The sequence below is a fragment of the Lactuca serriola genome, chromosome 5 (assembly GCF_051521515.1).
Source record: "Lactuca serriola cultivar US96UC23 chromosome 5, Lser_US96UC23_V15, whole genome shotgun sequence".
Taxonomy (NCBI): Eukaryota; Viridiplantae; Streptophyta; class Magnoliopsida; order Asterales; family Asteraceae; genus Lactuca; species Lactuca serriola.
Genome location: NC_136412.1, coordinates 276181899 through 276197117, shown reverse-complemented (window position 1 = coordinate 276197117; position 15219 = coordinate 276181899). Strand labels below are relative to the sequence as shown.

Sequence of the window (15219 nt, the reverse complement as noted above, 5' to 3'; positions counted from 1 at the left end):
GAAAGACATTGGTTGCGAAGCTGCTAAATTTACCTGAAACATCTTAAGGATGGTAAAGTCAATAGGTTTGACTCTACTTCAGGTAAAGTCCATTGTCTAACTCTATTAAGTTTCTATTCTGAGATTCTTATTGCATAATATGACAAGGTCACATGTTGATGTTTTAAGAATCAAAGAAAAAGTGAAGAAACTTAAAGGAAGTATATGTTGATTCTAATCGCGAAGATGGAGTTCGATCGCATGGTTCGGTGATCAGAATTTTGAGTTGTTACTTAAGAGTTATGATATATTGCTTAGGAATAGATAACAACAAGTTTTCCATATGGATTGTAAGGATAAATTTTTCCGCAAAGTTTTAAATAAAAGAAAAATGGTTTTGATTTTATTTATTTTAAGTATCCTTACAATGGCATTTGTGAAAAATTGTTGATTATATGTTTCCATTGATAAGCAATATGGGTAAATGGATTTGATTCTTTCATTAGTGGAAGTGTCATAATTTACCAAATAAGGAAAGTTTCTCATCACCCAAGTTTCAGATGGATAGAAAATTGGAATCATGCAACTTGTATTGTATGATCATGAGAATTTTTTTATATATTTGGCAAATTAAGTCTAATTCCTTGTTCACATGTATATGTGAATCAAGTGAAGGACAAAGGGATCGGATACACTTGGGTGTGCGCTAATCAGGTCCACCATAAAGTTGATAAGATTATTCATTATGATTTACTAAAGTTTAGTAAATATGGTTATACTTACAAGTTTATGTATAGTTCTGGATCATTGGAGAAGTTTCAATGATAGACATAATGAGTAAGAAGAATCAAATAAGGCAGAAAGATAAAAGTTTCCCTAATCTGAAGAGATGGGAGAGTACTTGAGTATCTTGTTTTATGATTATCTCAATGATTATGAAACCATGTCACAATTGATCCTCTAAGGACACCTTAGTTCATTTTGTTTGGCTAAGGAGAGGAATCGTGAATTGTTGAAATGGTTAGATCAAAATATAAATTATACTTCGTTCCAAAAACACCTGTTAAATGTAGAGTAAAATGTGTTCTTACTCTTGTACATTTGAAATTGGTAAGTTGTGATGTTTTGGATAAAACAAAGACCAACTAAGACCAATTGTGAGAAGTGTTTAACTTGATAAGAATCTGCACTAACTCTTGAATATTCGTTTTTGTCAAGGAATGGTTCTTGACAAAGAGAATCTTATATGTCAAGAGGTCAGTGGGAGTCTTAAAAGGATCTTAAGATAGATTTAAGAACTAATCAAGAGATTTGTTAATCACTAGACCACGACTTGAGGTTTGTAACCTATCGTGTTGACATATTCTGTGCCCATTCCAGTTAAAGTTGGTTTTGCATTGGAGTTCTGAGAGTTCTCAACTGGTTGCATAACAACTTGGAAGCAATGGCAGGCCCTTGTGCTACCAGGTGGCAAGAAATTAAGACTACACAAGTTCAGTCCATATGAATTTGGATTTGTCATTAACCTTGTCGTGTGATTATGGTTATGTCAAATTCACATGGATAGGAACACATACACATCAAAATCTAAGTGTCATAAGGTTTCTCTCCGATTCATGAAAATGATAGTGAGGAAACTCTTTCACTAAGTAGATTTAAGTGGATAGCAAGTGTGAAGTTTGCATTCTCATGTCGTTAGTGGAGCGTGTGTGGTTAACCGGCACACTAACTAATGAGAATGGCAAAGGTTTAGACTCACATGTGAGCTATCTATGGAAAGGTTTAGACTCCAGGTGTATGATTTGATAAAGTCTTATCAAGGCAATCTAGTATTAGAAATCTGACTGATTTCCAGGTACATGTCAAAGCTAGTGGGAGCATAAAGTGTTATGCTAGTTAGATAATAATCATTATGCTAGTGGGAGCATGATGATTATGTTGCAAGTTAGCAATGTTAATTATAGAAAACAAAAGTTTCAACTCGCTTTGAAAAAGTTGTTTTACTATAATTAAGGGAGAGAAATTTATACTTCATTCCAATTCTACAAGCTTAGATTGAGATTTTAATCAACTTTAGTCAAGAATATATATGAATGTTACGTTGGAATGGTTCAATATAAGGAATTTCTATATATGTTGCTTTCTCAGAATTCGATTATGATTACGACATCCCTCTTCATAGTTCGAATTATGAGAACATGGCAAATAAAAATTTTATAGCATGAATCGTATCCCATATGCTTCAGATATAGGATCGATTGCATGTGTTATAATATCCATCCATTCTAAATTTTCCTAATGCTTAGGGCGTTAAGAAGGGAAAAGGGATTAGAATTGTATATGACTAAGATGATTAAGCAATTGTCGAGAACAATTTGGGGTTTTCCAAAGTTTGGTTACTCATGGACAATTGGAAGTATAGAGTAAGGATCGTATTGACATATTTTGGAAAGAGGTAACTCTTGTTCAAAAGTGATGGTCAAGATGGGAATATGGAATTGTTTCCATAGGTGGAAGTTATTCTTTGAATCTGTGTAAGATTAAAGAACTTAATGCAAAGAAGGATGTTCAAAGGAATGTACTTTGAATTTGAGACTTCATCTCCATGGAATTGCTTTCCATTGGAATACTTTGTAATGTTTGTTGCCAAGTCTTTGTGACTTGTGTGAATATCATTACAAGAGGATCATTGCATAGATTACGGTAAATGACAAGAACTTGGTATTCTTACATTTACAATAAGGATTGGGATTGTGAAATGAGAATCATTGAAGTCATGTTCAATTGATATACATTGACCATATGTAAACATAGTGTGCATACTGGGAGTATGTCATAGCTATTGTTTAGAGAAACATAGTATGCATGCTTGAAGCATGGCATCACTACTGATTCAATTCAAGTATTAAGTTGATTAATCAAAACATGAATAATGAGTGATCAATATGGTGCTTAGATAAAAGGTGTTTTATTTACGCTCAAAGTGTTGAGGCCATATAGGACTAGTATTATTTTGTGTTTCACTTTGCATGTTTTGACTTCCAGAATAACTAGGTCATTCTCCCGAATGACCAAGTTATTCAAACCATCCACAGTCGGTCATATGTTGGAAGTAGATATGAATCAAGACTGTCGTGAATTTGGCTTGTATGATTTGTCGAAAGTGCTTTAGACAATGCAATGGTTGCTACAACATTCATGAGTACTCATAAGGGCTGAGTATTGGATTCAACCCACGCTCATTTGGATTCACTTCATGGATTTTATCACGAGTGAATCATGAGACGATAATATCTTATATTCTTCAAACCTAGAGATATGAGTTGTTGCCTATGAGTTGGTTATACATTGATTGTACGAAAACGCATTGGTAACTCGATGCTATAAAACGTGCCTTTGTGTATGATTCAACAAGTAGTCAGTACAAGCATATGAGTCGAATTTTATCCATTCCTTTTACCCTCAAAGGGATAAAAGCGATATCTGTGGGGCCCTCGATGATTTAGTGATGACAAAAGGAAGTGCTCGGCCGGGCCAGGACTGATTTGATTTGTTAAATTAGTCAGTCGTCATAAATCGGAAATCGGGAAACAACAAATGGATAGAGAGAATGATTATAATCCATGTCTCAGTCCATATCATATCTAGAATGGAGGAATATATGATCCCTTATCTAATGGACAAGTCATTGACAAAGGTCAGAGTTCATCTACAAAGTCAGAGTTCGACAGAAGCTTTTGAGAGCTACGATTGCCAGTCAGTTCTTGAAGTCATACGCAATAATAGTTTTAGGCTTATCCAAGTGAGAGACTGTTGGATTAATGTCTAAGTCCATAACTATAATTGGTAAGACTTGACCCGACCCGTCATGGTCCATTTGGGTTGCATGGCATCATGCACTTGGATAGACTAAAATGAGAGAAATAACACTTAAGGTTTATTAATATATTATAAGTTCTAATATATTAATAAGATTATTTAATTAGTATTGATCAATAATTAATTTAGAATTAATTATGTGATGAAAAGAAGACTAATTAAATATATGGGTTGATTGTGTGAATCATCCATACTTATATAATGGGCTAATGCTCCATGGATTATCAAGTTGGGCTAAAACCCATTGGATGCTCCATGGATGCTTCATGGTGTATTTGAACCCATGGATCCATGGAAATGGATAGCCATGACAATTAGGGTTTACCCTAATTGTAACACACTATATAATGATCTCTTTCTTGGGAAAATCGGTGACTATGATATGCATGGAGGGCAAGCCGATTCTTGAAGTGTTCTAATTTCTCTCAAAGTTATTCCAAGTGCTTATGGTGTTGTGTGAACCATTTGAGGTGTCACACTTGGGGCACTAGACACTCAAGCTTCATGAAGACAAGCACTAACAAAATGTATGTTATTCTAACTTGTGTTATTCAAAGTTTTGTATGCTAGAATAGAACAATACCTTGGAAAGTTGATATTTGCATGTATAATAGAGAAAACATAGATCGAAGGTATTTAGGGTTGCAAGTACACTTAGGAGTGTTAGATTGCTCAAAACCCAACACAAACTTGATGCACATGCATGGGGTATTTAGCTCAAAAATCCATATAAAGTGTCCTACAATGTGCATGGGGCTCTCATGGCCCTAAAGTTGGCACCTTTATGCCATGAGACCCCTCTTAAGGTCCAGATCTGAAGTCAAAACCCACTCAACACTTCCAAATCCGAAATATGACTTAGAAATCCAAAGAGATCCCGAGATAAAGATGAATAAACACATGGATGAGTCAAGACAGGGGCATTATACCTTGAACCTGGTGAAAATGAAGTAAAATCCCTGGATCTACTGGTCCCAATTCAAGTTCCAAGCTCCTTCCTTCCTTCCAAGCCTAACAACCACACAAGAACACCAAAAATGGCCTCAACAAAGCACAAACGGCTAGGGTTTCAATGAGAAGTGTTTTGGGGAGCATATGACAATATAGCCGTCATAACATTGCTTAAATAGGGTGCAAACCCGCGGATTAGGGTTTTTTTCCGAACAGTACCTACTCGTCGAGTTCATCACTTAAGTCCCTCGTCTTATCCCGCTTCTACTCGGCGAGTTGGTCCTTCAACTCGCCGAGTCCAAGGCCAAAAATGCAAATATTTAAAGAGTTAATTACAAAGAATACGTACCAAGAACCAGGTGCTACAGTTGTTGCCTTTCTCACCTTGCCATGGTAGTTGTATTAAAGCAACTTCCTTATCTGATTTCATTCCAGCTTTGGGACATTTTCTTCTAATTTCCAAACCATAATATCTTCTTCGTCTTAAACCCATTTTCTATGATCTTTACACCCGCGCGGAGTTAGGGATGAGTTCTACAGCTACATTAAGTTACCTCTCACTAACTTAATATAGGTATTCATCTATTAAGTCAGAAACATGGCCTAAAAAGCATAAAAAATCCCATTTTACCCTTTTATCCAAAATGCATATTCTCATGCATTTATTCTCTTAAAGTCACTTATCTAATCCTATCTAAGTAGCTTAAACTTATCTTGGTCAATTTCATTAAGGCACAACTTCACAAACTTATAAAATTCTCATAAATAACCATTTTTTGTTTTGGTCCATATTTAACTAAGTGTGAAATCTCACTAAATTATGGGTTCTTAGACATACCTAATTTGGTTATACAGTAAAACCACTTTTTTGTAGTGAAAAATTCTAATACTCTATAGTTCGTAAAATATAATAGGTGTAATAATATAACATTATATGTCTAGAATATTACAATATAAAATCACAATATTACATATATTATATTTTTTTATAAACACTAGAATATTATAATATTTAACTAAAAAAAGATGTCTCTTGGTCTCACAAAAGTAGGCACGCCTCACATGAACCTAACAATATATATATATATATATATATATATATATATATATATATATATATATAGAGAGAGAGAGAGAGAGAGAGAGAGAGAGAGAGAAAGAAAGAAAAAAAGAAAGATAGATAGATAGATCGAGGAAGAGAGATCTAGGATCGTTTAAGACTCGTGAAAACCCATGAACTTTTTTGTGATATTCTTTTCAAAAATAAGTTTTGGGGTCTTTAGTCCTTGTGTGTTAAGCATTTAAAAAAATAAAAATATATGCATATTTAAAAAATGTGTATATAAGAATATGTTGACGTGTATATGTGCAAATCGGAAATTTGTATACATGCACATTTAAAAAAAGACGCTTTGATGAAGAAAAAAAATCAGCAAATTAAGCTCTTAATGAATGTTTTAATGATTGGTAAATAAATTTGAAAAAAAATTGGGAATTTAGTTTCGGAAAAAGTTCTTTGGTTTTTACAAATTAGTTCTCAACGGATCCTAACCTTTTATATATATATATATATATATATATATATATATATATATATATATATATATATATATATATATATATATATCAAGTGTAATTACATGTACATAACGACCCATTATATATAGGAAAAAGGTTAGGTACCAAAATGACAGGAAATGCGAAACTAAAGACCACTCGAGATTCCTAAGAACCAACCTGAAGGACTACACTACCAGTACGGGAGAGAACGTTAGGAACTTCGGAATGGCGCTCACGCCAGTGATGATCTTGCCATAGAAGTACACTATGTTCTAAGTACTGAAAAGCTCTACCATTCTGAGAGCTTAGGACCATATGAGGATTCCCATGGAGACTTGGTCCAACCCTTTTCAGGCCGCTACTACCTTCGGATACCCCGCAAGACTCACACTCGATCAATCCACTTCTTAGACTTGATATGTGATCTCCCAACATCACTCTTCGTACCTCACTCATCTTGATAGGAACCATTGAGAACCTTGACTTCATAGATACACCAGTCGGAACCCACTAGCTACACTAGACGGAATCCGCATCCCGTACGTGAGGGTCTGTCGGAATGACAAACACAAACTAGAGTTCACTTGGGAATGCGAGGACAACCGTGTATGAAGTATTCTCTTACCTCTACTTGGCCATTCATACCTACTTCCTTGTCTAGACCTGAATTTCGGGACGAAATTCCCTCTAACGGGGGGATGATGTCACAACCCAAGTTGTTCCGTTACATTTCCCCGTTACCGTTAACGGAATATTCCAGTTTATAAAGTTCCGTTAATTGAGGTCGTCAAATTTAATAAACATTCCATTTGTTTACATTTAATATGCCGTTAAGTCGTGATAAAAAGAAATAAAAACACATAACACCCATTTCCATTTATTTGGAAAATGTTAAGTTTTATTGTTACGACCCCTAAATCGGGTGCGACCAAAAGCCCCGTTTAACGGCAGTATTGGGTAGAATTCCACTAAGCTCCAACTCCCACCCATATATAAAGGGGAGTAAACTCCATTTGGAGCTTTTCCACCCTCTCTCTCTCTATACTCTCTCACTAGACTCGTTTTCGCCCCGAATTCGCAACCAAACGCTTCCAAATTGTAATTCCGCTTACCCTAGCCTATTCTAAACATATTGACTCGTGTTTATAGCTTAGAAATCAAACCTAGAAGCTGTTGAAAAGGAGTTTACGGCCTAAGCTCCTCCTTAGGCCGTAAACACCTAAAATGAGGCCAAAATGACCCCAAAATGTCTCGAAAGGCTTAGAAATAAATCACATGATTTTAGGGGGTAAAAGAGAGTTTACAGCCCAGGCATATGCCAAGGCCGTAAACACCTCTTAAACATGTCATTAAGCCCCAAAAACACTCCCAAACCACCCATAGGCTTAAGACATAAAATAAGGACATACCATTTATGGTTTGGAACATTTAAACTCAAGGATTTAAGGGATTAAAAGGAGTTTACGGCCCAGACACATGTCAAGGCCGTAAACACCCCAAAACACACCCAAATGATAATTTTAATCCCCCAAAATAGCATCACACTTCATTATAAATTACTAGCAAGGTATTAGGGGCTTTAAACTTCACAAAACTCTAAGGATGAGAGTTTACGGCCGTAAAATCCCTTAGGAGTTTTCCCTAGGCCGTAAACTCCAATATAATGCCCTTAGAAGCCTTAAACCCACTCATGCCTTTTTGGAAAAGTACTTAGAATAATCCCATGAACAAGCTAGAAGCCTTAAACACCCTAGAACCCTTCATCATGAGTTTACGGCCGTAAACTCATGGTGAGTAGTCCCTGGGCCGTAAACTATGTAATAAGGGTTTACACTTGGAGAGTAAACTCCATTCCTTAGCCGTACGCACCTTTAGACGCTACCCGGGACACCCAAACACTTATCCAAAGTGTTTTTCGCTTCTGTGAGTGCGTATATTTGTTTAATTAGTATTAAATATACTAATTGTATGTGAACATATGTTATCATATGTTAAATAGGTCATTGTGTGTGTTCAAGTCCTTGCGTGACACCGAACGCCCAAACGGCACCTTCGTCGGACCTACTTACACCAGGTGAGTTCATACCCCTGAATTAACCTTTTAAATGTTTTTACATGTTTTATAGGGGGGGAATACAAGTTAAACATGCCAGTTATCATATCAATCACATGTGATTGATAACCCGCATGCACAATATTTTACCACTGTACACTGTTTAACCGAGTAGGACACTATATTGGTTTTCAAAAAGGTTTTCATTCGTTTCAAAACTCTTACTTACACTATTTTATCTAAATTCATTTTAAACTGGTTTATGAAAGATTTCCAAAGGTTTTCAAACTTATTTTACAAAAGAATACAAATTGTGATTTTCCCGAGTATAAAGGTTTTTCATCAAAGTTCACTTTCACGACGTATACTTTTACTTGTTAAATACTGCTGCTTCGCTTATACTTATTTTATACTCCTACTCTGTAACGCTTTCACTTATACTTGAAGTCACTTATACCTGAAGGACGCTTATACTTATTCACACTCTTACTTAGTGATACGATTCTACTTCGCTTATACTTGATATCGACTCTACTTCACTTATACTCGATACGCTCATACTTCACTTATTGTCGTCTCTACTTCGTGATACGCTTATACTTGTTCGACACTCTTACTTCACTTGCGATCACTCCTACTTCACTTGTTAGACACTCCTACTTCACAAAGATCACTCCTACTTGATACACACTCAGTCGTAGTTAGATGTATGTCTGTGCTTGTATAGATGCATATAAATAATGATTGAAGGACTTAGGAAGGCTTGTCCGCCCTATTTCCTTTTCTTCGTTGAGATGTGGTCTGGTGGGATCGGATGTCCATCCGAAGGTCGTTTGATTCATTACTTATATATTATGTACACAAGCATAGACATACGGGTTTACTTCAGTCAATTCAGTTAAGAGTCTCTACCTCTAGTTCAGCACTTACATTAGAAACCCACTAGTTGGAAGTCTCTACCCACTATTTGGGATGCATCTTCAGGACACAGCCTTCTCCGTCGTCTAGTTGGTAACCAGAGTCTCCTGTAGGGAGAGCGGACATTGTGTGTATAGATCTATACGGGATTGACACCCCCGCACCCAGACTGCTAGCTACAGTCCCGGTCTACCAAGCCAACGGGTGACAAATGTCACATTTTAGACGCTTGTAGGGCGTCTGGTACTCTAGTCAGTATGGTTACGAGTATCCTGGGTTACCTTATAGTTCTTTGGCCTTAAGGTAACGGGATTTCGCCAGCAATCTACACTGTATGCTGGTAATTTATTTTCATATTCACACTGTTTTGACCTTACAAGACGTATATTTCATTTGATACTGTCTGGGGTCTGTTTTCTCTGTTTTGACCTTTACAAGACGTATCTTTCATTTGATACTGTCTGGGGTCTGTTTTCTCTGTTTTGACCTTACAAGACGTATCTTTCATTTGATACTGTCTGGGGTCTGTTTTTCACTGTTATGGACCTTACCAGCTGTAGCTTTCCTTTGGTACCTTCTGGGGTCTAAGTCTCTATTTGTTAGACTGAACCAGGCGTGTCGTTTGTTCGATACTCTCCTGCAGTCTATGATTCCTTTCCTTAGTCAGCAGTCCTTACTGCTGAGGCATATGTTATTCCCTGATGTCGTTTGCTTTCCTTAATAATCAAATTCAGTATTTTGATAATGATAGCAATTTAGGGAAAACTACTTTTTACCACATAACACTGACCAGCCTTGGTAGAAGGCTGCTTTATTAAAGAAAATATAGGATTTTCTGGAAAGAACTCTAATGCACTGTAAACACTTAAACTACTACTTTATAAAGTTATTTGACTAAATGACACTAAATACTTATGAACTCACCAACATTTATAAAAATGCTGATACTCGCTTTTCAAATAACTTGTATTCTCAGGTTAGCATTAGATAGGTACATCTCGGAGCTGTTGATGAAGATAGCTTAGTATTATGTTGTATCTATTCTATTACTTGTATTACTTTGAATCGATGTATTAATGTAACCATGTAAAATTATTACTATTAATGCAATGTCTTGTTGTACTTTGATTACTATAATGCATGTTTTGTGATACTTGACATGACGTCATCCACCCCAGAACGTTTCCGCCGTTCCGGTTTTGGGGTGTGACAATTTTGAACAATTCTTTCGAGGTTCCTATAAGGTTCATATCATCTACATAGACTATGATAATCATGTATCCTGAATTGGATTTCTTTATGAACACGCATGGACATATCTCATTGTTCATATATCCCATTATGATAAAGTACTCACTTAGAAGGTTATACCAAATATGTCCGAATTTTTTGATCTATAAAGTGTTTGTCTTAGTTTTATAGAGAATGTGTGTAGTGGTATAGAACTACTTTATTAAGGCAATTTAAGTCTATCAGGGACTCTTATATGTATCTCTTTTCCAAGATCCCCATAAAGATAGGCGCTGACCACATCCGTGAGCTGTATATTCAGTTTTTTGGAAACTACTAAATCGATTAAGTAGCGGAACGTTATACCTTCCATTACAGGAGAATATGTATCCTTGTAATCGATTTCAGGGCATGACATAAACTTTTCTCCATGAGGCGAGCTTTGTATCTTACAATCTCATTATTTCATTCTGCTTCCTTACAGAAACTCATTTATTACCAATGGGTTTAACATTGGGTAATATTAGAGCAATATGTCCAAAGACTCTTTTTTCTGCTAAGGAATTCATTTGATCATGAATTTCTTGTTTTCATTGAGGCCAGTCCATTCTATGTTGCCATTGAACAATAGTACATTGCTCCATGTCATCATTGCTCATATTATTAGTAGACAATATACATATGAACATGTCATCCATGATAGTGTTATTTCATTTCAAAATATCATATAATCTAGCATACTTGAAAAATATTTTAAGATTATTGGGATGATGATAAATTGGTGTTTCATTAAAAACCAATGTTTTGAAAATCGGACCGGACATCGAACCGGCCGCCATACCAGGTCGATGGGTCAACCGGTTCAACCGGTCGGACTAGTCCAAAAAATCGGATGAACCGGATGGCATCATTATTACATCATTATTGTATTTAAAATTTTAAAATATTTAAAAAAAAATACAAAAATAAACTTTAAACTAAAAATATCAATAAACATTAGTTTTCAACATTAAATCAAAGTACCAAACATACAAAATACCATGAAATTAATTCACCATATCTTGATTCTAGTCTTAAAAAAACAAAGTTCACAACATAAACATCAAAATACCATGAAATGTATCAAAATGCAAGCTTCCATCACAATTTAATATTCATCTAAAGGAATTCATGTCAATTTCTTCTAACACAACTCCATCATCCTCTTCTTCGTCATGTTCAGTACCAAATACAAATTCAATTTTAGCAAAACTTAAACTCAAATAGGAGAATAACAAAATATTGATAGAATAACATAAAATACTAACCTTGAGAAACTTGGGATACAAACATCGTTGATTCTTTGTAGTTTGGTGGTTCTTCTTCGACCATATTTTCCAATTATTATAACTTAGTTCACCTTTTGGTATTACATCAACCACCCAAAACTCGATTTTATCAATACTTTCATAATCGATCAGATCATAAGACTTTTTGTAATCCTTGAGCCTAGAGAAAAATATTAATATACTTCTACACATAAATAAAGAAAATTAAAAAAAGTTTGAAAGTATACATTACCTATTTTGTAGACGCAAATTATAATGAACATAAACAAGATCATTAAGCCTTTGATGCTCCAATTGATTCATTCTTTTAGTGTTGATTCTCTCAAAGACACTCTAATTCCTTTCACACCCGGAAGAAGAAGCAGTTTGGCGTAAAATTCAAATTGCAAATTTTTGCAATTCCGGAGCATCTCCACCATGTAATTTCCACCATTCATCTAATGGATAATAACAAAATATTATAATAATATTTTCACTATAATTCACAATTAACAAAAAATTGAAAAAAAAGGTTACCTGGACGAGTAGTATTGCGAGAAGCGAAAGCAAGTTTTCTACCAGAACTACCTTCATGCTCACGAAACAACTTTAGTTGGTCCATGAGAGATAGACCATCCACAGTACCAACACTGCTATAACGCCCAATCATATCTATTACCCCCCCCAACCACCTCTGGTTTCTTAGAAAAATTTTCTTGATCATATTGAAAGACTGGATTCAACCAATAAGCAACAACATGAAGACTCTTACGCAAAATTCTATCCCACCGATTTTTAATGATGTTAGTATACGAGGTGTACAACTCTCTGTTGTTGCGAAAAAGTTTCTTAATTCCTTTTTTTGCCCTATACATCCCTTCTTATACATAACCTAAAAAAAGAAAAGAGAACATCAATTAAAATAATAAAAATGATAAGATATTTGTAAACATCATTAAAGAATATAAAAAAATATACCTAAAGCCGACTTCTCATCCGAATCACGAACCCGTAAAAGTATCAACATTGGAGTCATCACCTTTACTATGATAGCACAATTATTCAAAAAGCTTTCATTTAATATGATAAGCTTAACTTCTTTTGCTTTTTCTACTCTAATCACTTTTTTTATTATCTGGGGAGGTGACCATAACTTGCAAATCATGTTTGTGATCACACAAACTCTTCAATGCAATAAATGCAGTACTAAAATGAGTGGCACCTGGACGAATAATCTATGTCCAACCTGGTATTTTTCTTAACCAATTTAATGGACATTTGTGGTTATAAACAAAAACTATAACCCTCAATGCAAGTGTAACCAAATTAGCGACTTCATGCATCTCTGACATGTCATTCATAATCAAGTTCATACAATAAGCTGCACAAGGAGACCAAACAATGGACGAATATTTCTCACATAAAAATCTTCCTGTAGCCTTATAGTTTGCAACATTATCAGTGACTAAATGAACAACATTCTGACGACCAACAATCTCAACAATCTCACTAAACAAGTTGCATAATGTTTGGGCATTACTCTCAATATCCGATGCATCAACTAATTTGATGAATGATATCCCTTTTGCACAATACACCATAAAATTGATAAGGGGTCTTTGTCTTGTATCCCGCCACCCATCACTCATAATTGTAAAACCATTTTCTGCCCAGTAACGTTTATAAGAATCAACTATAAGTTGTACAGACTATTTCACATCTTTCAACAACGTGACACGCATAGCATGATATACACGTCCCGTGTATCCATGACCCATACTAGCGACTTTGCTCATTGCTATTTGGAAAATGGGAGAATTCATGGCATTCATAGGTATACAAGAGTCACAAAACCACATAGCTATTAGTCTGTGTATCCTAGCTGATAGCTTAGCTTGTAAGGCCCCTATCTCTGTGTAGTATTGGCCTAATTGTTGTACATGTATGTGTATATATATCTATTGCAAATCAATAGAAAGGAACGGGAGTATTCTCTCTTTTATGGTATCAGAGCGTTTTCTAAATCAAAATCCCTGATTTCTCTCTTTTTCCCGCTCCTCTATCTATCCTCCTCTCGTTCCTCCTGTGTGGCTAGCCCTAGGTCCATATCCTTCTCCTTCTTCCACCATGGTTATTGAGAAAGGCACCACTGAAGAGCCCTTTGGCATTTCTAACATTCGCACATACGTAACACTTAATCTCGATCTAGAAGAACTCAACTACGACGCATGATGCGAGTTGTTTGAAGCTTGTTGTATTAGTTTTGATGTTCAACCCCCTCTCAACCCTATGCGCAGTGGAAGAGACTTCATTCTCTTGTCAAGTTGTGGTTGTATGGTACAATCAAAACATCCCTCTTTCATATGGTTCTCATTAAAGGTGTCTCTGCACACGATATTTAACTTAGTCTGGAAAATCTCTTCCGCGACAACAAGGATGCCCGTGCAATTCAACTGGATCAAGAACTCCGGTCCATTGAAATTGGTGATTTGTCGGTCGCTAAATACTTTAAGAAGATCAAAGTTATCTCTGATCTCCTCGCTAATATCGAGCAACCTGTTCCAGAAAAGAACTTGGTGACTTATATGTTGAACGGACTTGGGGACAAGTTTGATCAAGTCGCGAGCATCATTCATCACCAATACCCGTTGTCATCATTTCTTCAAGCCTGATCAATTCTTCTATTGGAAGAAAACCGCCTTACTCACTCCTGCACTATACATGGCACTCACTGGGATAACGCTTCTGCCCTGACAGCTCTCTACACCGAACCTTTAGATCAGTCGCGCCATGCTAATGCCTCAAAAAATTACAACCAAAATAATTCCCAACGTGGCAGCAGTGACCGGAACGATCGCCGTGGTGGTGCCGGTGATCGGAATGACCGCCGTGGAGGCACCCAAAATGATCGTCGTGGAAATGGGGTGGGGGGGAGCACCGTCAAGTTTTTGGTCCTAGGCAGCATCCAAATTTGTCACCTGTGTGGTATCCTTGGGCTCCATCTCCACCTTGGGCTGCTAATATTTCTATGCCTTGGAATCAATCGGCCCATCAGGCATGGCCCAGGTCACCACCACAACAACAGTGGACTACGAGCCCACCTCTTCCCCTAGTAAATTGGACTACCAAAAGGAAAAACAGTGGGCCTCCTCGCCCATCTACCCAGCTACCTGTTGCTGCCTTTCATTCCTCTTGGCCTATGTCAGAAAATGTTGACCAACCCACATCTCTTCCCGAGGCATTCCAAACCATGAACCTCCAAGACCCGATGACCTCCTGGTGGTTTATGGAAACGGGCGCGACAAACCACCTATCTGATGGGTTTTAAGCATTCTAACACTT

General features: G+C 36.3%; 1 protein-coding gene across 1 annotated transcript; it reads right to left on the bottom strand.

The window, feature by feature from the left end:
* Positions 1–12197: 12197 nt before the first annotated feature.
* LOC145050523 (uncharacterized) lies at positions 12198–13526 on the bottom strand. Its single transcript, XM_078998759.1, has 4 exons — positions 13124–13526; positions 12856–12921; positions 12765–12769; positions 12198–12335 (listed from the first exon to the last, which is right to left on the bottom strand). The coding sequence occupies exons 1-4, from the start codon at positions 13524–13526 to the stop codon at positions 12198–12200; spliced, it is 612 nt and encodes a 203-aa protein (XP_078854885.1).
* Positions 13527–15219: the final 1693 nt, after the last annotated feature.

What these genes read in the sequence shown, in the direction of transcription:
- LOC145050523 (XM_078998759.1), bottom strand. Translation starts at nt 13,526, where the DNA reads ATGAGTGATGGGTGGCGGGATACAAGACAAAGACCCCTTATCAATTTT. An exon ending in TTGGTTAAGAAAAATACCAG is followed by an intron (nt 12,922 to 13,123) that starts GTTGGACATAGA and finishes GTGCTATCATAG; the next exon opens with TAAAGGTGATGACTCCAATG.